This window comes from Nematolebias whitei, chromosome 2, assembly GCF_014905685.2.
Source record: "Nematolebias whitei isolate Nwh7 chromosome 2, NemWhi1, whole genome shotgun sequence".
NCBI lineage: Eukaryota > Metazoa > Chordata > Actinopteri > Cyprinodontiformes > Rivulidae > Nematolebias > Nematolebias whitei.
The window spans coordinates 27603900-27628559 of record NC_056499.1 but is presented as its reverse complement, the minus strand read 5'-3'; the positions used below and the strand labels follow the sequence as shown (position 1 = coordinate 27628559).

Sequence of the window (24660 nt, the reverse complement as noted above, 5' to 3'; positions counted from 1 at the left end):
AAAAAAAAAAAAAAAGAATCAGCATTAGAGGTGTGGATTAAAATATCACACAGACAAAAACAGAATCATTGGGTGCTGATAGAAAAGGAGCAGAGAAGCATCTGAGGACCAAACATCACAAACCTCGCCTCAGAGACTGAACACATTTAAATCTTGTGAAGTGTCAGATGCCACATCCAAAATGAAAACGCTGATCTATTGTTTTCTGCTCCGAGCTCTGAGGGACAACTTGACTGAAATGTGTATTTTCACACTTCTGCACTTGAACTGAACTAAATCATGCGTGAAAATGTCCAAATCTCAGTGTCATCAGAAGCAGAGTTCACCATGAACATCGACACTAGAAGCTCTTGACCAGGAGAACCACCAAACACACCCAGAGCGCAGGTTCTGCTGTCCGCCCTCCCGCCGTGTTCCTCAGCTCTAGATACTGCTGCTTCAGGACTCTGCTGTACCCCATCTCCTCTGCCACACATTCATACTGACCCATCTGACTTGGACCCATGTTCTCAATCAGAAGAATGCACATCTTGTCCTTCAGGTCGCAGGGCGTCGTACCACCGGGGTGGTGCCAGGTGTACTGAGCGTGGTGGGACGACACGGGGCAGCTCAGAAAGTAATTGGATTGAGGAGACATCATCACCTTGTTCTCTGCAGGTTTTACAGACAAGAAAAGAACAAAGTGATGAATTCAGCTGTGACATGAACATCTTAACTGACTTTATGTAACCACGAACCAGTCTGGGTTTATTTAACTTGGAGCAGTTTTATATCCTGGTGCACAGATCCTCTTTCAGAATAGCAAATAAGCCAAGCAACTAGAAACTGGGCTGTCTTGAAAAGTGAAATGAAAGCTGCTTAAAATAAATAAAAAAGATCTATTGTCGGAGCAGAGCAGAAACAAAGTTCTGTTAAGTTGTGTCCCTTCAGCTGCTGCTGTGAGCTGAAAGGTGCACTTAAAAAAAAAAAAAAGTTATTTAACGCATGCGAGACGTAATCAAGTCTGCACGATTATTAGATCATGCATCAAATAAGCTTCATTATTTGTTTGTAGTTTCAGAAAGACCCAGTTTAATCCCATCTCTAATGACCTCTGCAGCTGCCACAGGAAAAAATATACACGGTCTTCTGTCTGTGTTCCGTTAAAAACATCAACTCTTAACAGAGCTAAAAGAAGTGCACGCAACAGCCTCAGCCCTTTTTGTAGTGTGATATCCGCTGCAGCATCCATGTGTGAGTTTAACTTCCTCTGTTGATTTTAAGCAATGGGTCAGGTGTGGAGTTGCTTTTATTAGATGAAAGTACAAATAAGCGATCAGGCATTAAGATGAGTGCAAGATGGAGGTGTGTGTGTGTGTGTTTGTGTGTGTGTGTGTGTGTGGGGGGGGCTTATGAGAAGTATCTGGGTCTGTAAGTTTCAGTAAAACCAAGAAGCTGTTCCTGTTGCCTTGCTGGTTTATTGCTCTGTTGTTGAGTTCATCCTGTCTGTCAACATGCAGCAAGTTCTCTTTTCAGATTAAAGGATATGAGATAAGCTCTAACAGCTGCACAAACGGATAACATTTATGTTTAGTAGGAGCCAAAAAAACTCCGATCTCATTTCCCCCACTTACCATAAGTGACATGCTGAGAAACAAAACTGGGATGTTTGTAAAGTTAGATAAATGTAAAAAGCAAAACCCCCTTCGGGACAAATGACGGTGAATGAAGAGTGGCAGTTTCTGCCCTGACAGATACGTTTGAACTAAATGATTGATTCAAGTTCATTTGTGACTTTGGCAAACAGACGCTTCATTCAGTCACATGCTGAACTTCCTCTTTTGAAAATATATTATCACTTAGTTAATGTTTATAATCACTCGTTTTACATAAACGTTTTTTTTTTTTTAAATAATGTTCATAAACCTTCCGTCCTGTAGCCAAAGGGACATTTGTAGCTGTTTAACGAGCCACACGTATATCTAAACACACCTATAGTCCACTATTATTAAATATTATCAGCTGGCTCCTCGACGACTCAAAATGTTTGTACATTTACCGATGAGTGGACGTATGAGGGGGGCTTGTTTCTGGCAGACGTCCTCGTGCCTTCTGTCCATGTCCTGAAGAGTGCTACAGAAAAACAAAACTTTATTAAAATACATCTTTCGTTCAGTTTTACACAAAATGCACACTATTGTTATCCCTACAGCTCAGGATAATGTTACCAACAGAACGTCTGAGTGACGTTTTACAACACCGTCACGTTTTTAATTTTAAAGAAGCTGCCCCTCGCACAGTGATGGCTGGACATGGGCGCCAATGACCCCCGCAACCCGAAAAAGGAAGAAACGGGTAAAGATGATGGATGGATGGATGTGATGATTGTTATGACTCTCATGAGATGTATGAGGAGGAATATTAGGATACTGTTTCCCACTAAAATATATGTAAATCATTCTCCCTTCAAACTTCCTTCTGCTAACCAGCACACTGTAAAAATGTAATATCTTCTTTTCAATTTCCAGTCATTTAATTAGAATTCTCTCTTTCTTAAGTGAAGAAATGAAATGAATTTCCTGTCTTTCAAAATGACATGTGAATGTGAGTAAACTCATGAGGATACTCTCAGAACCTCATCACTAAGAGCAACCCCCCCACCTACAGTCAAACAGCACAAAGCTGCACCACTTCTGCACCAAATGTGGTTTGAAGGGGGTCCGCTGCTTGAAGCCAAGAGGCTGAAATAACCGTCACCCGCCATCATTGCATCACTGCAACAACTCCACAGGCAAGTTCTCTTCTTGTAGTTTAAAAAGCAAGAAGTGTCTATTTTGACATGGACTAGTGAACTTCACCTGTAATTCATATGGTCGTTGTGATCTTTGTGATCCAAGTCATCCGCGGTCGTGTTTGTGTGGAAACTCCTGAATGCCACAGGAGAACCCTCCCCGCAGTATCATGATGTCAGAAAAGAGAAGCCACGTGTCTTTCAGAATCAGAAGCTTTCATAACTAAAGACGTTGTAAGTTTTTGGCGTGCACGTTCTATCATTTTGGCAAAGGGCGATTACAACTTTGGGTTTATTCTAGTCAGAGAAAATGAATTCCTGTTCAAAACATTCACATTAGGATATTTTTGAGCAGCTCTACTTTAATTAACCCCCATCAGAGCCCGATCACTGCTGTTTAGCTGCCAACGTTTAAACTGATCAGGGTATACGAGCCCTTTCTTACAGTCTGACCCCACAGACGTCTTGTTGAGGAGTGTAGGGCTGTAAAAAAGGTAACGTAGGTGGAAGATGGCAAATAAACCTTTCACTTCTTTCCCACAAAGTTCACACTTCCATTTCAGCAGAATGTTTTTGCTTCCCACAGTCAAGAATCATGTCTGAAGATTCAGCATTGTGGGAAACAGAGGACTGATCTACTGGTTCCCATCATCAATGTTGCCTGGTCACTTTTTGTTTTTGTTTAGCCCTAAACTTTGTTGAAATGATCCGTTTTGTTGGAGAAGGAGAAAAGGAAAGTGAAAGAAAGGAGAGTCTAACTGGAAAACTAAAAGGTTTGGCTAACTGGCCAGTATTTAGTCAATGTGGGAACCCCACTAAAAGCACAATGTTCCTTTTTTTATATATATCAAAATCCATTTAAAGTACTACTTTGTACAATGAGCTTGTTAAGCAGTGTAAACATTCAAATAAATCACAGACACTAGTAGTGAGGACAATGACTTGTCAAAAATAACAGGTGAGAAGACAAGATGGAGTCAAAGGCAAGGCCTGGCAACACTTGGAGTCATCCTCACATTATTCATCTCCTGTGCAGTTTCAGCTACGGTTCAGGTGCAAGGCAGACTATAGAAAAACTCAGAGTCACCGGGTGTTGAAATATTGTGCTATCGTCATTTACGTCTTTCTAATTGCTCTACGCTGGAAACAAAAGGTGTGGTTGACGGTGTGTAAGATTGATGACATGGGCAAAGTAAACATGTGGTAGCAGGTCTTGTGATACTTTATACAAACTGCTGGGCCACTAGTAAAACCATGAACCCATGTTTCAGGATCAGATGCAACCCTGTGACTCCAGTGCTGATAAAGGATTTCACCATCTGTCACTAAATGTAACAGGGTTTGTCCCAACCCCACAGGACTTTTAGTTGATGTTGAAATCAAAACGTTGGGTTATTACTGTTTGTGTCACAACAGTTAGCAGTAGTCACAATTGTAGCAGGCAGAACAATCTCAGTTTGAAGAATCAGACATTTTTCACAGGACGATCAAGCTCATCTAAAACAACCCCGATATAAAGAGTCACAACGGTTCAAGCCAGTGGAATGCTGTGGATTTCTACACAACTTTACATCAGATTGTTATACAATCTGGATGTGCTGCACACAATCGGTTTTGCAACACGTTACAACAGACCCTAGACCGTGACCTCTAACAATCATCAGTGTGAAATATTTTTAACAATCATCTGTGTAAGCAACAAACAGTCTTAAAGCAGGGGTCTGCAACCTGCGGCTCTGGGGCCACATGTGGCTCTTTGGTACCTCTGCAGCGGCTCTTTCAGGCTTTGAACAAAACTAAAATAAAAATGAATTTTATTTAAATTATTGCCAACAAAGAAAATGGCTAGTTTCATCAGATTTCCTGTCATTTTCAAATATGTGAAGAATAGTATAAATACAAGACCTAAACCGTGTGGACTGCATCATGCTAGTAGTTTGTTAGCCACTCTAAGTCAACTTCCAGCCTCACAGCGTGATCTTTCTGTCCAAGCCACCAACATGTTGTGGAATATCTTTAAGAGAAGCTGCTGAGAAAGAATATGGTGAGTAATTTTGATAACACTAAGAATAAAACACAAAAAACAAAGTCAAAGTAAACCAAAGTATTTATTTTTCTTTTAAAATGTAACTGGATATTCAACAAACTGGCCTAATTTTATACTCTCTTTAAGTTTATGCTTTAAGTAGGATACTTAATTCTTCAACAATTAAGAGAACTCACATTGGCCTGCAGAGTTCATGTTTTAATTTTTATAAAATTGTTAAAAATTATATAGTTTATCTTTCTTTACATGAATCTGTTCTTTTCTTTTATATTAAAATGTAAAAATATCAATAAATGTTAATAATAGTTGAGACTTTTTTTGTTTTATAATGGCCAGAAAAGCCATTTCCAGCACACTTGTAATGGTCCACGGACCACCACTTGACAGTACACAGCTGTAGCAGGTTTTGCAGCTCCGGACATCATAATTAGTAAGTAAAGTGGCAAAAATGTCTCTTTTTATTGCAAAGGTTGCAGACCTCTGGTCTAAAATGACGTATGAGCATGTCTACTGCAGGTAAGATACTAACTGCATGGCAACTACTCCACAAAAAAATAAAAAAAACACTTCAAAACCGTGGCTGTAAGTAAATGTCAATCCTGCAGCTTCAAGCTGTATTCTACAAATCAAGTAGTCATATTCTGGCTTTTCTATATTTTATTGTAAACCATAACTTTTAGAAATGGCTTCTGCTGGTCCAGGTTTGTGTATTTGGATCAGATGTGTTTGGATAAAGCTGTGAGGTCTTACTGTGTCACGGTTCTGCAGCCGGCGTTGATCCAGTCACAGTAAGGGTCCCCGGACAGGACACACTCCTCACAGGTGTCTCCATACCGAGCACAGTTTGCAACATCCAGCTGGACGAGCTCACTTCTGGTGTTCATGTACAACTTCCTCTACAGAGAACCACAAGTTTCATAATTAAATGGGCTTTTAATGAAATATAACCCTTGACAGAGCTGATGTGTAGGTGGGACTGCGTTACTCACAGAGGGAGCGTGAAGGAGGAGACTGTGGACGTGGGCGCTGTGGTTGAATGGTTGATACTCAGCGATGAGAAGTGAATGACTCCCATTCTGCACTGCTTTGTGAATTTTTCCATCATCTTTCCAAGAAGACAAGAAAAAAGAAAAAAGGATGACACACACCTGCCTTTACACCTTCTTCCACCTTCGAACCACAGACCCAGTTGCCTCAGGGCACCTTTACTGTGACTTCACTCGAGTGTAAAGCTTTTTTCCAGCGGAGTGATCACAGATACGCCCACCGTCCTGTCAAACAACCTGAGGCAACCACAGTCCTATGCTCCGTTTGAGGCACAACCAAATAGCAAAGGTAAAAAGCAAGAAATAAGAACAAAACTCTGCAAAGGAAATAAAGAACTTCTCAAGTAATTGAATGATGTTGACGATCGAATGTACGGTTATAAAAGTTCAGTTTGACATTGATCATGTCAGTGGAGGAGACATTACCAGAGAGTGAGGAAAACCGACACCTCCCTGTTTCTTTAGACTCGAATAAAACTATTTTTTGTAGATTAAAAAAAAGAACTTCTTCATCTGTGAGTTTAAAGTATACATACAGATGCTGACAGCTCTGTGCTGCTGACTCATCATGAAATCAATCTGAAACTCAGAGCAACGATTTAAATCAGTTCAATGATTTGATGTTCGTAAGAGAAAGAAAACTGCAAGTTCTTACAAATCCACCAAACACCTCAGTGTATTAGCAGATCGTGTGTGTAACTAGATGATCAGTAGTTCTTTTTAAAATGTCAAACACAAAGAAGTCAGTTTGTGTAGAAATGATGAGGGCAGCTCTGTTAAAAACCCATTGGACAAGTCATTTAAACTTTCTTAGATTAAAATATGTTGCTTCAGCAAACATTGATGAAACAATCCAGCTCAAGAACACTTAGCTTACAGTTTACTTCATAATGTTCATCATATGAGCATGACATTAGTGTTACTATTATCATATTAGTGGACCAACGTGTGGAGTCGGAGGTGGAGTACTAAACTTAAACCAATAAAACTTTAATAAATCTAACTAAAGGCTGGTTTATACAGTAGTCCCTCGCAACTTCGCGGTTCGTTTATTGGGGACAAAATGAGATTGGACATGACACACAATTGGCTGATTGACGGATGAGCCGCACGATCGGCATGGAATATTTAATTAAAATAAATTATTTTAAATTGTTTAGCACCTTTGTGCAGCCCTTACTGCGGGATAAACTTCCTGCTGCAGCTGGTCAGCTGTTCTCCGTGCAGAGCGGAGAAGTGGGCGTGGCCAAGAGCGCTTGCAGGTGGCTGAGAGCAGAGGAGGCAGGGAGCTGAAATCATGACGACAACTTCTTACATTTCTTTTTGGAAAAAATTGCGACCACCAGGGCTCTCATTTCCCCTCCAACTCATGACCCATCCATCCCACCTCAATCTGTAGCTCCAATTGACCGTTTTGAACCCATCACTCTATCTTCTCTAGAGCAGGTCATGTGCAGTTTGAAACCTTCTGGCTCCCCCTTTGATGTGGTCCCCCCTCGACTACTAAAGGAGGTTTTTCCTACTTTAGGTCCGTCCATTCTTGCTATAGTAAACAGTAGTTTATCCACTGGTGTGGTGCCAAAATCCGTTAAACATGCTGCTGTCCAGCCTCTCCTGAAAAAAACAAACCTTGACCCCTCTGTCGTTTCCAACTTCCGGCCTGTCTCCAAACTCCCATTTGTTTCTAAAATACTGGAAAAAATAGTTGAGTCCCAGTTGAAGTGCTTCCTGGAGGATCACGCCATCTTAGAGCTATTCCAATCTGGTTTTAAACCTCTCCACAGCACTGAAACTGCCTTATTGAAGGTCTTTAACGACATCTTCAGATCCACAGATACTGGTGATTCTGTGTTGCTTGTCCTGTTGGACCTCACGGCCGCCTTCGACACCATCAACCATGAGATCCTCATTGCTAGGTTGGAGCAGTGGGTGGGCGTCACAGGGTCAGCCCTCAATTGGTTCAGATCCTACCTCACTGACAGATCCTTTTGTGTCTCCATCAAGGATTTTAGTTCCGCAGAGGCAGAGCTTAAATGGGGGGTTCCGCAGGGGTCCATCCTGGGTCCCCTCCTATTCTCTTTATACCTGCTGCCGCTAGGTGCTATTTTCCGGACACACAACATGCCCTTCCACTTCTATGCCGATGACTGTCAAATTTACTTCTCCCTAAGACACAATGGTACATGCTCGATTCAACCGCTGCTCGACTGCCTGGCTGACATCAGGGACTGGATGGCTTTAAACTTCTTAAGTTTCAATGAAAATAAGTCTGAAGTCATTTTGTTCCCTCCCAATGACACAATCACAAACCACTGCATTGACCTCTCTGCTCTAACCCTGTCAGAAAAACAAAGAGTCACTAATCTGGGAGTGATAATGGACCCTTCGCTGAAACTCAACAATCACATAAACATGATTGTTAAATCATGCTTCTTCCAACTGAGGCGGTTGTCTAAACTGAAGCCCATATTGTCCAAAAATAACCTGGAGACAGTAATACATGCATTCATTACATCTAGGCTTGATTACTGCAATTCACTCCTGTTTGGTATCAGTCAGACCTCCATTGCACGACTACAACTGGTCCAGAATGCAGCAGCCCAATTTTTAACCAGTACAAGCAAAATAGAGCACATTGCACCAGTTTTGGCCTCACTGCACTTGTTACCGGTTCACTTTCGAATCCAGTTCAAAATACTAACAGTATATAGTACAAATCACTGAACAGTTCTGTCCCCCCCATCTCTCTGATCTGCTACAACCGTATGTCCCACCACGTTCCCTGAGGTCAGCGGACCAGTTGCTCCCCACAGTTCCAGGAACTCGTCTTAAGCGCAGAGGTGACAGGGTCTTCTCTGTAGCAGGACCAAGACTCTGGAACGAGTTACCTCTGCTTGTCAGACAGGCCCCCTCCCTCTCGGTTTTCAAGTCCCGTTTAAAAACTCACTACTATTCAGTAGCTTTCAACACCAGAGGATCTGTGTTTTGATCCTGTACGCTCCACACTGGTTTGTCATCATTATCTGCATCATTTTTATGTCTATATTCTGATTTACCTCATTTTGTATTTTGCTTTGTGTGTTACCTGTTGTTCTGTCTGTACAGCACTTTGGTTGGCCTTGTAGCTGTTTTAAGTGCTCTATAAATAAAGTGGTATGGTATAGTATGGTATGGTATGGTATGACATGCTGTGCTCTTTTAGAGAACCAATCTTCAAGCAGGAGAACTGGACACAATAAACCAGAAGCAAACAGTGAGCAGGTCTAAACTAACTAAGACTGGAACACAGAGAGAACAGCTGGATATCAGAGGGTAAATAGTGCTGCTCAACAGCTGGATCTGAAAATGACTACTACTTCTCTGTGGAGTTTATTGGTGTTTGAGGGTGTGTATCATCACCAGCAGCTGATATGGAGTGAGAGCAGACTGTCTTTATGTAATCTTGTTTTTGTTCTGTTTACTAGTTTTGTTTTTCTAAAAAGAAAAATTCCTAACAATTTAGATGCTTTTACTTCTTGATTATTTCTGTAGAACATTTATTAGGTTATATCAAATTCATCTTTCCTGCATCTTCTGTGTTGTTCATGTTTCTGACAAAACAACATGGCGTGTTGTATTGTTTCCTGGTGTCCACAGGGATCACACTGACCTGTATTCTGTTATTGTGAATGATGCGCTGTTAGGTCCAGTGGGTCTAAACTTTAGTCTTGCTTTAATTATTCTCCTCTTCAGTCCCTCCTTCCTGTTCTCATTTCCCACCCTCACTTGTGAATTCTCTGAAAGCACCGTCTCTTGCTCTTTTCTTCCCATTGTTTTTGCCACTTCTCCTTCAGTTTCTGTTCCTTGCTTCTAATTTACTGATAGATATTGTAAAGTTGATTTGATCCTCGGCTGCTGTTTTTATAGCTCTGTCTTCTCATAAAACACCTGCTGACTCTTGATGACAGCTACACTGCTAACAGCTGTCATGATGTTTAGACATCCCGTTCAAAGTGTAATATAAAATGAGTTCAAACCGCTCAGCCAGCAGTCATGAGGGCTAACAAAAACTATTTTTACAAGATAATTGCTTATAATTTCTGTAGTACATATTCTCGCTTTATCTTAATTAAAAGGAGCCAGGCTCGACAGCAGGAGAAGATTTTTAACTGGTATTTACTTGCAATATCAGATTTTCAGGCCAGGTTGCACAGATATACAGGAAGTACACACATGAAGACCAGTCACAAGAATCTGCCATGAGTAGCATGTGAAGCTTGTTTTTATACTCATCAGTTCAGCTGAGCCCACAGACTCCAAGATGTCCTTTGCGGACAGCTCAAGCTGCAACCTCACCTAGCTCTCTCCACCAACCCAAACATATCATGGGCAGAGCCAACACTGTCAGCCATAGCAGCAAAAACATCCATAACCTTTGACCAGAAATTCCCGACCAGAAACCAAAGAAATATCTGTTACAGTAGTCCATCACTACTTTGCGGCTCAATTTTGTGGACTAGCTCTTTTGTGGTTTTTCAAATAAGATTGAACATGGGAAAAAATAAATAAAGCTGTACATGGCACATGATTGTCAACTCCAATATTACTCATGTGATTGGGACAGTACTGGATACTGTACAGTAAAAAGTTAACAAAAAAATAAAATACTTCAGACAGGCGCCACCATTTTGTAGTTTTCTTTCAACAAGACTAAACTTTATCTCCACTCATAACAACTACATTTCCCAGAAGTCAACAGGGCCCCGCCCAGAAGCCCCGTTGCCTTCTGCTGAAATACTAAAGGGAAAGTTTTGATCTGATTGGAAAAAGTGTGGTTTTTATTCATTCAGTGACTTCGGTGCCCAGCGGATGCAGAGAACCCACCGGGAACCGGACCAGAATCGGTGAACCCGAGAGCTGCTAGCCGGTCTGCAAGGACTTCCAAGTGGGGATGTGCCGCCACAGGTCCGGCGTTCTCTCTGGAGTCCACCAAGACTTTTTTTCATCTAGATTTGGACTCAGTCTGGTCCCGTGCTGGGCGTCTGAAAGTCCGGCTCCCTCCAAAATGTGTTTAGGTGCACAAGGGCTGCACCGGACCAGAACTAGCAGAACCAGACCTCCAGACCCATCGGCAAATCCGAGAGCTGCTAGCCGGCTCACGAGGACCTCCGAACGGGGATGCGCGTCGCCGTAGGTCCAGCTCTCCCACCGGAGCCCATCGCCACTACCGCGAGCAAGAGAGTCAACCAGAACCGGCAGGGTAGGTTCGCTGAAATGGAACCAGGTCGGAGCAGAACCGAACCGCTGCTGTTCTGCCGAGCTGGTGAGTAAAATTTAGTAGCTACATATATGTATGTTGTTAAAATGACGTAGGTTTAAGAGTTTAAATATAACGTCCCTACTTTGCGGATTTTCACTTATTCCGGGGGTGTCTGGAATGTAACCCCCGCAATAAACGTGGGACTACTGTACTCCCAAAGTGAGGTCAAACCTTTTAAACAAATACTGGGTCTCTTGTTAAATCCCAGTAAACATACAGCACATTAAACTTTACATGGCACACAGTCATCCACACCTGACACATTACTTTCCCCATTGGCCCTTACTGCTGCTCACACCTGCAGGACTTTTAAAACCACACTTAAAGCATGTTTTTGTTGCTCAGAAGCTTCTGCTTGTTATTAAAGGATATTTTACTCACTCAGGGAGAGAAACATGACGACCTGATGATGACTATTCGCCGTCTTCTGGGAAGCATCAACGTAGATGTGAGTGTAGTTGTGGTGCTTAATGACAACAGGTCCAAACCTGTTCACAGGCTGCACCCACTGCTCCACTTCTGAGGTCACTTTAATCCTCATCAGGACGTTTGGAGAAATCTTGGTGCTGTCAGGGACACACTGAAGAAACAAATGATAAAAGATGAAGAGCACACTGTTTACACTGGGTTGCAGTCAAGCTTTCAAACAGTTTACCATCAAAACGCAGGCAAATGTTTTTATTCAAAATACAGTAGTCCCTCGTTTATTGCCAGGGATCCGTACCCTGAAGACCCGTGATAAGTGAAAAAACGCAAAGTAGGAATAGTAGCACAAGTAGTAGTTTTTAAAAAATTATTTATATAGATATTAAGGCGTTTTAAACCCTTCCCACACTCTTGCAATATTCTAAATAATGTTTCTAAATGTGGCAGCACGGTGGCGCAACTAGTAGAGCTGCTGCCTCTCAGCGAGCAGGTCCTTGGTTCAAACCCCGGTCCAGGGGCCTTTCTGGGTGGAGTTTGCATGTTCTCTCCGTGCATGCGTGGGTTTTCTCCAGGTACTCCGGTTTCCTCCCACAGACCAAAGACATGCATGATAGACTGACTGGTAACTCTTAATTGTCCCTAGGTGTGAGTGAGAGAGTGAATGGTTGCTTGTCTCTATGTGGCCCTGTGATGGACCTGCGACACGTCCAGGGTGTACCCCGCCCCTCGCACAGTGATTGCTGGACATGGGCACCGGCGACCCCCGTGACCCCAAATGGAACAAGCGGGTAAAGATAATGGATGGATGGATGGGTTTCTAAACGCTCTAAAAGAGCACAGAATGTCAAGATTTCAGCTCTCTGCCTCCTCTGCTCTCAGCCACCTGCAAGCGCTCTTAGCCACGCCCACTTCTCCACTCTGCACGGAGATCAGCTGATCAGCTGCAGCAGAAAGTTTATCCTGCAGCAGTAAGGGTTGCACACAGGTGCAGCAGGTGCTAAATAATTTAAGATAATTTATTTTAAATAACAATTTCATGCCGATCGTGTGGCTCATCCATCAATCAGCCAATTGTGTGTCATGTCCAGTCTTATTTTGCAAAACCACAATAGTGCGAATCCACGATAAACGAACCGCAAAGTAGCGAGGGACTACTGTATAATTATCATAAATTAGATCATTTGGAGGAAAATTTTATTTTCAGCCTCATTTAAAACCTAACCTTTTAAAAGTACTCAAATAGCATGCAAAAATAGAAAAACAATTATTATGAGATTATCCCAAGTTTTTTTCCAACATATCTTTAAATAGTTTACCCTTTTCCTGCGTTTGTCTATGTCATCGTATGTGAAGGACCCTTTAAACGGGGATGTTGTAAAAACGTTGTCAATGTCTCCTATTGTGTAGACGCAGACAGCGCTCATGCCCCTGCAGAGAAACACCACGGTCAGCAGGGTTACAAAGAGACATCGAATGCAACAACTGCAAAAAACAAGGCTAACAAAACTTCAAGCTAAGCTGCTAAGACATCTGAAAAAAATAAGACAAGAAAGTAAAAAAGAACTAGAAGAATGAAGGTGTATAATTATTTCTCTTGCTGTCAGCAGATGACTGAATCTCATGTTTTGAACGCTGAAAATAACCATTATTAAATAATGTTTTTCCCTGACGGCCTCGGCTTGGTTAAAGTTATTGTAACGTGATTTGGGATGACCGGAGAATAAAAAGCAGCTGACAAGTCTGGTTTCACCATAGTCACATGATGTCAGATAATAATACTGCTTAAGTAACATTTTAGTTTTCATTTGAGTTTGAATCCAGTAGATCCCAAAGTGAAATAAACAGTTTTTAACTGAACTGCAGTATTTTGATGACGTTCTTTCAGACGCTTGCTTCTCCAGGAGGAGTCACCACAGCGAAGAAACTCGCATGAAAGATTTGACAACTGTTTTATGTGTTCCTCATGTAACCTGGGCTCGAACTTGCAGCCTCAGGATTATGAGACTGCAGCACTGCCCACTGAGCCACCACAGCCCGTGTGGCATTTTGTATCCTTGACAAAACTCCAACACCTCTGCATCTTACCATTCATTCCTGAAGAGAGCGTAGACCTTAGTTTCTTCCCACCGGTCTGAATGAACAGTGGCCACATCTACCAGCTCAGAGAAATCCTGTTTGGTGTTTGGGTTTCCACAGAAGAGTCTGGTATTCATCAGAGACGTCCAGCTAAACTGCAGAGTGCTCTTGGAACCACCAGTATCTGACTAAATCAACCCCCCACCAAAAAAATAAATAAAAAATAAGCAGGCAGTGATAACTTTAGGTATATTAGGTATGAAATAAAACATCTTGTGTGTCTGTAATCTCTCATTTTCTCACTGTGCAGGCCTCACCATGCAAACTTGGCTCACATAGGAGAGCCACATGTCTCCATCCAGTCTTGTGTCTTTGTTTTTCTGCTTATAGAAAGCATAAATCTTGTTCTGGGAGCTATCATTCCTCCTGCTGAGCACCAAACCCACATAGTGCTGCTCTACAGGCAGAAAAAAAATTATTTCTAAAAATCTGTAGTAACATTACAAAAGTTAAAGAAAGTTCCCAAAACGATATCTAAAATACCTTTATCGTGGGTCGGTGGTCCTACTCTTCCACTCCCAAACTTGTGGATGCCAGCACACTCATGAGCTCCAGAGTATGTGATGTAGAGATCTTGACTTTGTTCAGATCCTGGGGTGGACAGTTGCATATTTTAAGATGAAAACAGAAGGTTTTAATGCAGAACTGTTCTATCAAATGTTAGTAGAGAAAAAGAAGGTACAATGCAAACCAAGCTGAGAGAAGCAGGCTGCAGAAAGCACAGATGTTCAGGAAGAACAACTCCTGGATGTAGGAGAACAATAAAATAAGGATTGAAATGAGCTAGCATGGCTTATGAGGGAAGAAGAAAGAAGGAACTGAAAAATAATAAAACTTACCTGTGAGGAGAGAATGTTCACCTCCCTTAATGACAAATTCTCTTATCGTTTGCTGAATTTTGCTCAGTCCCTCTGAGGGAACACATTCATGTGATTGTTCTGTTAAATTCTGCAAACAAACAAAAAGCATTTAAAAATACTGCACAACACTGTGTTTAGAAATGAAACATTTAAACAGGAAGTTTATTTTTAAAGCATTTTGCAGCTTCAGAGGTGAAGCGCGTACTACGGGCTGTTAACCCGAGGAAGGTTACTGGACCTGACAATGTCCCCGGTCGTGTCCTGAGAGACTGTGCACACCAACTAGCTGGAGCTATGACCAAGATTTTTAACAGGTCTTTGTCCCAGTCCATGGTCCCACCCTGCCTGAAGATAACTACACTTGTCTCCATATTCAAGAAACTCCAGATTTCCTGTCTAAATGATTGCTGGCCAGTTGCTCACACCAGTGGTGATGAAGTGTTTTGAAAAGCTGGTCAGAAGCCACACCACTTCACTCCCCCCACAGAACCTTGACCCTCCACCAATTTGCTTACAGAACTAATAAATAGATCAAATGAGGATGCCATACGCACAGCCCTCCATGTTTCAGTGTCCCACCTGGAGGAAATGAAGAACTACTGTATGTGTGGATACTCATTGTAGACTATAGCTCTGCTTTCAACACCATCCTTCCCAACAAACTGGTGGACAAACTGGAGTAACTGGGATTATACTCCACCTACACATGGATAAATAATTTCTTGTCTGACCGCAGTCAGAGGGTTCGAATGGACAGTCACACATCCATGGTCCTTAGCCTCAACACGGGAGCCCCCCAGGGCTGTGTGTTGAGCCCCCTGCTCTATGCCCTCTACACACGACTGCACCTCTGCTCACCACAGCAACACCTTAGTCAAATTTGTGGATGACACCACAGTGGTAGGACTCATCAGTGTGGGGGATGAGTCTGCCTACAAGGGCAAGGTGGAACAACTGACTGATTGATGCAGGGGGAACAATCTGCTCCTCAACACCTCAAAGACTGACAGTGTGGAGAGAGTAGCTGACTACAGTTTCCTGGGAGCCCATATTGAAGGGAATCTGACCTGGAGCATGAACACCTCTGGGTTGCTGAAAAAGGCCCAGCAGAGACTGTACTTCCTGAGAGTGATCATGAGGAACATCACCCAGAGACCAGAGACTGCTGTCCTTCTCTTATGCTCCATAGAGAGCATCTTAACATACTGCATCACTGTGTGGTATCTTATCTGCACAGTGGATCAGAGGAAAGAGCTCCAGAGAGTTAACACAGCTCAGTCGATCGTGGGCTGGCCTCTTCTCTCGCTGGAAGATCTACACAGTTCATGCTGCATAGGAAAAGCCCACAACATCTTAAAGGACACGTCATGCAATGGAGGTCAAACCTCCATTGCACGACTACAACTGGTCCAGAATGCAGCAGCCCTATTGTTAACCAGTACAGGCAAAAGAGAGCACATTACACCAGTTTTGGCCTCACTGCACTGTATACCGGTTCACTTTCGAATCCAGTTCAAAATACTCATGTATGCCTACAAATCACTGAACAGTTCTGTCCCCCCCATCTCTCTGATCTGCTACAATCGTATGTCCCACCACGCTCCCTGAGGTCAGCGGACCAGTTGCTCCTCACAGTTCCAGGAACTCGTCTTAAGCGCAGAGGTGACAGGGCCTTCTCTGTAGCAGGACCAAGGCTCTGGAACGAGTTACCTCTGCTTGTCAGACAGGCCCCCTCCCTCTTGGTTTTCAAGTCCCGTTTAAAAACTCACTACTATTCAATAGCTTTCAGCACAAGATGATCTGTGTTTTGATCCTGTACGCTCCACACTGGTTTGTCGTCATTATCTGCATCGTTTTTTGTCTATATTCTGATTTACCTCATTTTGTATTTTGCTTTGTGTGTTACCTGTTGTTTTGTCTGTACAGCACTTTGGTTGGCTTTGTAGCTGTTTTAAGTGCTTTATAAATAAAGTGGTATGGTATTGTATGGTATGGTCTCACCCTGGACATGATCTGTTTGAACTGTTACCATCAGGGAAAAGGTACTGATCAATCAAGACAAAAACAAACACAATTAAAAATAGTTTTTATCCGTCAGCCATTACTGAACTTAAGTAAAACTGTAATAAGAACTTAATAAGTGCAATAAGGGACAACTGGTGTAATAATCTGCTTCTACCATCTACAATAGCCTCTTTCTAAAATGGGTCCAGTTCTGGACTCATGTCTGTAGAGTCATACCATGGAACAGCACAGAGTGTTCTTGCCGTTGGTCCCACACACGAACACCGGCCCGTTCACCTCCCTCTGATGGACCACTGTGATGTTGTAGTCGCAGTCCTAAATGACAAAAACATGTTCCTGATCCTTCTGCAGAGGAGAACAGACCCTACCAGATTCACTGCCGTCATTTGATGCCGCTCACTTCAGTGCATTCCTTCCACACCACCTTCGTCTCCCCAGAATCCTTGTTTCTAGAAGATATCCTCAAAGTTTGGGTCATCACTGCAGTCTTCTGGCTTTTAAAGCGGTAGAAGTTTAGGTTTGTTTTTCCAACAGACGTGACAACATCTGGCTGCTCTTCCAGGAGAATCTGCACGGGGACGTATTGTCCAGGTAAAGAAAACGATTCAACTTGAGACTCTGTAAGTAAAGGATCATATTATGAGATGTCTGTCAAGTGAACTGGGTGTGCAAAAGTAACAGTGCAAACAGAGCTTCTTCATCCAGAACAAACTAACCGACGTGATATTTTTTTTCTCCTGTTTAACTTATCATTAGACTTTAATTTTAATGTCTCCAGACTGTCATTCAGACATAAAATATCTCAATGTCTACAAAGCTGACTCTGCATTTTTCATGAGAGATTTTGCACATCAACTAATCATTCCTAATATGTGCTGACTTCTTCTGTGGTGTGATCATGAGATTTACCACAGTGGTTCTGTGTGACATGATTCAGTCTGTTAGACATGTGAGGGGTTTAGTTCAACGTTCAGAAGAGTCCTTTAAATACAAACTTTAACGATTCTGATCCATGATATAATAAAAATGAAGTTGCATGCGTCAGAAAATGTATTCAACTCATTTTTCAAAGCATCCTTAAAAACCTGAATTGTCACTGCCCATAAAAAGACCAACCTCCACCCCCCCACCCCACCCAAAAAAAACATGCTGTAATGCTCAATTCTCATTCTGCTTCAAAAACTGAGTGGAAGTCAAAAATAAAAGTGTGATCTGCTTCACAAATGAAAGCCTCCTGATTTGCAAGTTAAACTACTTCCACAAAGTTAACTACAGTTCTCTTTACAAGTCAAATTTTAGCAGCTGACATTTGATCATTTCAGCAGAGCTGTACAGTACTCGCTGCAACAGAAATGTCTGCATGAACTTTGACGCCACAATATGACTGCTGACTCAGTTTATTATTATTATTATTTGTAACATTTTAAAAACTTACTTTAACAAGGACATTTCACTCGTTTTTTTCCTGACATTACAAGACCACCTCTATCCTGAAACTGGAGCAGCTCTGTACAGAAGACAGATTGACAGGCAGATGTTTGCCACTCTAAAAATGATAAATAAACTGGTGTTATATATATCAGCCCCCAGCTGCTTTAAATTATACAGCCCAACAAGAGCATGCAAAACACAAAACTTAACAGATCCTCTCCTTCTTCAGCTGTCAATGTCATCTTCAGTCTCATAATAAATAACAACTTTAATACAGAGCATCAGGTCGGCACTATTTGTCTTTACAGAGAAATAAAGACCATCGCCACTAGACATTTTTACTTGTGTTCAACACGACTCATCTAAATGATGTTTCTCATGAAGCTTGAGGACAATAAGGTGTGGGGATATATTTCAACTTTAATGCACCTGAACACACAGCGTCTCTTACACCTGCAGCGTGTCACAGCCTCACACTTACTGCCAAGAGAACATGCTACAGATGTAGCGCTCCTCTCAAGCATCCTCCTAACATGAATACATGTTTATGATCGACCCCCTGGTCAACAACTGCCCACACTAAGCTGCTAAACTGGCGAGCGAGCAACACAGAGGTGTCTCCATCTCCTCCACCTGTGCGCGTTTTATGCCGAGACAGGAGACGCACAGAAAGACTGCAGGTGTTACACCATATTCTGTGACCACCGTATATTGTGACCGTGGCAACAGGCTGAAGTGTTTAGAGTTGGAGGTAACCAGGAAAACCTGGAGTGGAGTTTTAGTGGCCTGAGTATTCTCCTATTAATCAAGTGGAATGGATTCGTTCACGAAGAAAGAAACTGCGCCGTCGGAACTAATGTTTTATAGTAAAAGTGGGGGGGTTCAAATTAACATTTTTTTAATGGGGGGGGGGGGGGGACTTGTCCCCTTCACATATAATGGTTGCGATGCCTATGGACCAAAGAACAGGTTTCCAATCAAAATGCGTGTCCTTTGCTCATTAACTGTGTGAGAACAAGCCTCCACTTTCCTGCTGATGAAACAAAACATTTAACTTAGCTCCAAACAAAAAAAAGAGATAGAAATGTCTCCTACCGTTCAATGTGAACGTCATCCTGGGTGAATGCGAGTTCGCCTGAGTCAAAGTAAAAAAACAAAATAAAAACACGGCCAGTGATGGAGACATGTTCACCTTCTCGTGGTTAATCTACACACAGCTCCACTCGGGCTCAAGGAGGAATAAATAAATGTCAACCGGGTCATCAGCTGACGGAAAGCGGAAGTTCTTTGATGATGCAAGTAAGTCAGCACTTCTGCGTTATTTTGAACTCGTTTTCATGTAACATTTTTCAGTCAGCTCATCTGGACAGTTTCTTATTTTGTGCTGAAACGTTTCGCCTTCTGTCCGGAAGGCTTCATCAGTCAAGGAAACACACAACAAAACTGATTCTTCCTCCAACAGCTTACTCCAAAGTGGAACAAACCAGTTCTGCTTGTGATAAGATGGTCTCTTTGGTACACCCCCTCCTCCATTGCCGGCCCTCTTCCTTGTTGACAGTCTTGTCAAACTGGTTGAAAACAACAAAGTCCATGCGCAATAATCCAGGTATACAATCCAACATTTTTCAGTCAGGTCATCTGGACAGTTTCTTTTGGATGTGTGTGGCCTGAAGAATCAGTTTTGTTGTGTGTTTCCTTGACTGATGAAGCCTTCCGGATTGAAGGTGAAACGTTTCAGCACAAAAAAAAAAAAAAAAAAAGAAACTGTCCAGATGACCTGACTGAAAAATGTTGGATTGTATACCTGGATTATTGAGCATGGACTTTGTTCTTTTTCATTTATTTCTTTTTTTTTTCCTCATAAATGTAAACAGTGACAGACACTAGCTGTTGTGCATGAGTCTGAGCCCCCACCGCCCTTTACCTTCATGTTGAAAAAGAGTGAACATCTTGAAAAATCCCATAGCCTACCCCAAATTAATTTAATAGGGGTTCTAAATGGGCTGTGTGTGTGTGTGTGTGTGTGTGTGTGTGTGTGTGTGTGTGTGTGTGTGTGTGTGTGTGTGTGTGTGTGTGTGTGTGTGTGTGTGTGGGTGTGTGTGTGTGTGTGTGTGTGTGTGTGTGTGTGTGTGTGTGTGTGTGTGTGTGTGTGTGTGTGTGTGTGTGTGTGTGTGTGTGTGTGCGTGCGTGCGTGCGTGCGTGCGTGTGTGTGTGTGTGTGTGTGTGTGTGTGTGTGACATGACAGTTCATCAGTGTCTTGTGAGGGACCCACTCCTGTTTGCTGTTGATGGTCAGGTTCAGAAGATGGATGGACCAAATTGGTGCTTGATACAAATAGAAAGCAGCTTCCTGTCTCTAGAGACTTGATCAGTTCAGTTCAGTTTATTTATATTGCGCCAAGTCATAACAGAAATCGTCTCGGGACACTGAACAGAAACATTCATATATAAAAATAATAAGTTAACAGAAACATTCATATATAAAAATAATAAGTTAACAGAAACAAAAATAATAAGTTAACATTATGAGGAGCAGACTGCTTTGAATTTAACTCAATTGCAGAACTCTCATTTTGAGCAAGCATGAAGGCGACAGTGGAAAGGAAAAACTCCCTCATGAGGAAGAAACTTTTAGCAGAACCAGGCTCAGGACTAGCGGCCATCTGCTTCGAGCAGCTGGGTTTGAGAGGAACAGGAAGGAGGAACAGATACACAATGGCAGGTTAAGAATCACATGTCAAGATAGAAATAATTTCAAATGAAAACTATTCAATTTTAACAAATCATTTAAGGAAATGAGATCAATTTGTCCTCTAGTAGTCTACTGTAGGAACCTCAAGTAAGCCTGCAGTCTGAGAGTAAAGTGCTCTGTTAGGAAAATATAGAACAATAAGATCTGTAATATAAGATGGAGCCAGGTTGTTGAGAGTTTTGAAGGTTAGAAATAAAATTTTGAATTCAATTCTGGGTATGACAGGGAATCAGTGGAGAGAAGTTACAACTGGAGAGATATGATCTCTCTTAATAACTCCAGTTAAGACTCTGGCAGCAGCATTTTGGATCAACTGAAGACGTTTTAAAGAAGTATTTGGACATCCAGATAATAAACCATTGCAATAGTCCAGTCTAGATGTGACAAATGCATGAACCACTTTTCCTACATCATTTTTAGATGAGATGTTTCCAATTTTAATGATATTACGCAGATGGAAGAAAGTGGTTCTAGTAAAGTTTTTAATGTGGGGGATAAAATACATGTCCTGATCAAAAGTCAAGTCAACTTTATTTATAGAGCACATTTAAAACAGAACCTGTTATCAAAGTGCTTAACAACAACAACAACAATCAATGGGAGTAAAATTAAAGAGAAAAAAAATACAATACACTAATAATAATAACTGAAGAATTAATAAAAAGCATTTAAAACAGGGTCACAGATTAAAAAAACACTAGATCAATTTACACTGTGTGAAATGTCTGCGAGAACAGATGTGTTTTAAGCAGAGATTTGAAGGGAGGAAGGGAGGTGGTCTGCCTGATGTTGGGGGGCAGGTTGTTCCAGAGTTTGGGGCCCATGACTGAAAAAGCCTGATCTCCTCTGAGCTTCAGTCTTCTTTTTGGAACAGCCAAAAGCGGCTGATCGGATGATCTCAGGGCCCGAGAGGGAACGTAAGGTTCCAGAAGCTCAGAGAGGTAAAGGGGTGCGAGGCCATTTAGGCAGTTGAAGGTCAACAGAAGAATTTTAAAAACTATCCTCGTACGAACAGGGAGCCAGTGAAGGGAGGACAGAACTGGTGTAACATGTTCAGACCTACGAGTGCCGGTTAAAAGCCGAGCAGCAGCATTCTGGATGAGCTGAAGACGTGAGATGGAGGCCTGGCTGATCCCAGCATAGAGTGCATTAGTCCAATCAGGTTGTGACAAAGGCGTGGGCTAGTTTCTCAAGGTCGGGTCTGGACAACACTGGCTTGAGCTTAGCTACCTGTCTTAACTGGAAGAAGGTTTTCTGCAGAACAGAGTTGATTTGTTCGTCAAACTTGAAGTCAGAGTCTAAAACCATCCCGAGATTTTTTACCAGACTGCTTAAGATTTGGCTGAAGAGAGTCCAGGTTGACAGGATCAGTGGCAGCAGTTGAGCTAGGGCTAAAAACAATGACTTCAGTCTTCTCATTGTTAAAACTTAAGAAATTTGAAGCCATCCAGGCCTTAATGTCATCCAGACTTTTTAACAGAGGGTGAATGGAGCAAACACTTGCTGGTTTTACAGGCAGGTAGATCTGGCAGTCATCAGCATAACAATCCAATCCAAATCCAAATCCAATCCAAAAATAACACCAAGATTTTTAACATTAGAACTGGAGGCCAGATTAATGCCATCTAAGGAGAGATATGCTCAGGTCCAAAAACTAAAACCTCAGTCTTGTTTATGTTCAAAAGCAGAAAATTTAGGGTCATCCAGGTTTTTATGTCTTTTAAACATCTTCACATGATCAAAATGAAAGCTGTTCAAAACAAGACGTAAATTCTACATTTAAGCTAAAGTCAAGGTTTTTATGTCACTGAGGCGTCTTTTTGATGGGAGGATACCAGCCATGAAAAATGTTGCATGAATTCTTCACTCGGAACTGTACAAATAAAAACACTTAATATGAATTACACAATATTTATTCAGATCAGCATGACTCATTGAATTATCATTAATCACAATGTAATGCTTCAAGGTTAGTAAGAAACTGTTTTTCCTCCTAAATAAGTGAACCAGTTTGTGTGGTTGTGGCCCAGTAGCAGTCCTACTCATCACAGTGTCACAGAGTGTGTGTTCTACAGCAAGCAGGGAGTCATGAGCAACACCAGAACCTTCTGAGTTTCAGAAGTTTAATTTCTTTAGAGAAGCCAAAATATTTGAGCAATTCATCTTGATCACCTGACACCATTTTTTAAAATTAGCCTTTAATAATGAGCCATTAATTTGAGATTTATGCTTCTTAGAAAGAAAAGAAATGTAAAATAATTTTGTTTAAACCAGGTATTTGGTGATAATATTGGTGTTTGGTGACCGCCATCTGCTGGCAACATTCAATACTCTCTCTGTTTGCCTCCTGTTTGTCTCTTGTGTCTGCAGTAAAGTTTGGATTTTTAACTTCTGACAGCCTGCTTGAGACAAATATACACTTGAGTTGTGGCAAAAATATACACAAAACATTTTAGTTTTTACCTGATTAAAATAAACCTTGAGTCTCTAGACTTTGGTTTATTTTTTTTGCATAGAATTAAATTAGCAAGAGTGTATTTTATATTCACTAGTTTATTAAATTAAGCTTTAATTTCACAAATTAACCAAGGCAAGGGGTGTATTAATTTACTACTAATGGTTTGAAAATAGATGAAAACAAAAAAGTTTGAAAACGTCAACTTTTCATATCCAAAAAAGTTAAATCAGGTCCTCTGGACGGTTTATTTTTGTTGAAACATTTCGTCTTTCATCCAAAGGACTTCATCAGTCCGAGGAGCCACAACAAATGCTGTATAAACTATAAAAACATAAGTTTATATAGTTAGAATTTTCAAAAAGTTCCCTTTTTTACAACTTTTGAACGAATAAACACACTTTCCCACAACTCCTGTCACTTATTGAAGATAAATAATGAAACCAAGGAGGTCGCTTGCTGCACAGCAGGTGGAAGGATCCTGAAATAGAAACTATTAGAAAAAACTAGAGAGTGATGACGAAACTGCAGTTTTTATCAGTTTGACAGCTTAATTATAATAGATGGAAAACAATGTGATGAAGAAACCTTTACCTTCCTGTCGCTCTCTGAAGACTGTATGTGCTTCTTGTTCTGCCTTAAATGGAAATGAAAGAAAAACTTAGACTTTATTTTGTGTGTTTATGAGGTGTTTGAATTTGTGCATTAATAATTTGAATTTGTGCATTAATAATACCAAACACCATCTAAATAATTTTGAGCTGGATCCTGCTGGAACAGGATCCGGGAACTCTCTTATTTTGACAGGGTGCGTTCCGATAACTGTTGGCTTGGATCCGGTAACTCTCAGGTTTACTAATAATAAAGTTATGAACAAATATGTCTGCCTTAAAGGAATAAAACTTATATTGGATATGTAAACTGAAAATAATTATGTAAACACTAAGTTTAAACACAACAGCCACTTACGAGCATACATGTAGCCTCTTCAAGCAGCATTTCCTCGTCTACTCAAAAAAAATCTCCACCCCTAAAAGAGCACCCACTTCGAAATAGTGGTGGGGGAGAGTGCCAAGCTAATTAGGCTGTCGTGCACGGGCAGGAGTCCACAGCCGCAGGCAGGCACCTGAGGTTTCACATGTGGAGTCGGACAACAATGAGCAGGGACAGAGTCGGGCTCGGAAGGGGAGTGGGGGGAGGATGCTTGACAGAAGTGTAGTGTTTACAAATATAGGTAAATGTAGGATGCTTAACAACCTGTTAAAATACACCAAAATGCATCTACTTTATTAAAATTTTTCTGGGGGAGGACCCCGTCCCGCCTGCTATTTGCGTTCCGGCATCTATTGGTTTACAAATTAAGCTATGTATGTATGTATGCATGCATGCATGCATGCATGCATACATATATATA

At 41.5% G+C, this 24660-nt stretch overlaps 1 protein-coding gene across 1 annotated transcript; it reads right to left on the bottom strand.

Annotated features, from left to right (window-relative positions):
* Positions 1–340: 340 nt before the first annotated feature.
* LOC119426460 (semaphorin-7A-like) lies at positions 341–19252 on the bottom strand. Its single transcript, XM_037694024.1, has 13 exons — positions 19136–19252; positions 17010–17227; positions 16826–16924; positions 14564–14672; positions 14208–14315; positions 13982–14121; positions 13674–13852; positions 12905–13016; positions 11544–11742; positions 5807–5922; positions 5568–5713; positions 2039–2112; positions 341–651 (listed from the first exon to the last, which is right to left on the bottom strand). Exons 1-13 carry the CDS (start codon positions 19224–19226, stop codon positions 341–343), a joined length of 1902 nt encoding a protein of 633 aa, XP_037549952.1. The 5' UTR covers positions 19227–19252.
* Between the last annotated feature and the right edge of the window lie 5408 nt (positions 19253–24660).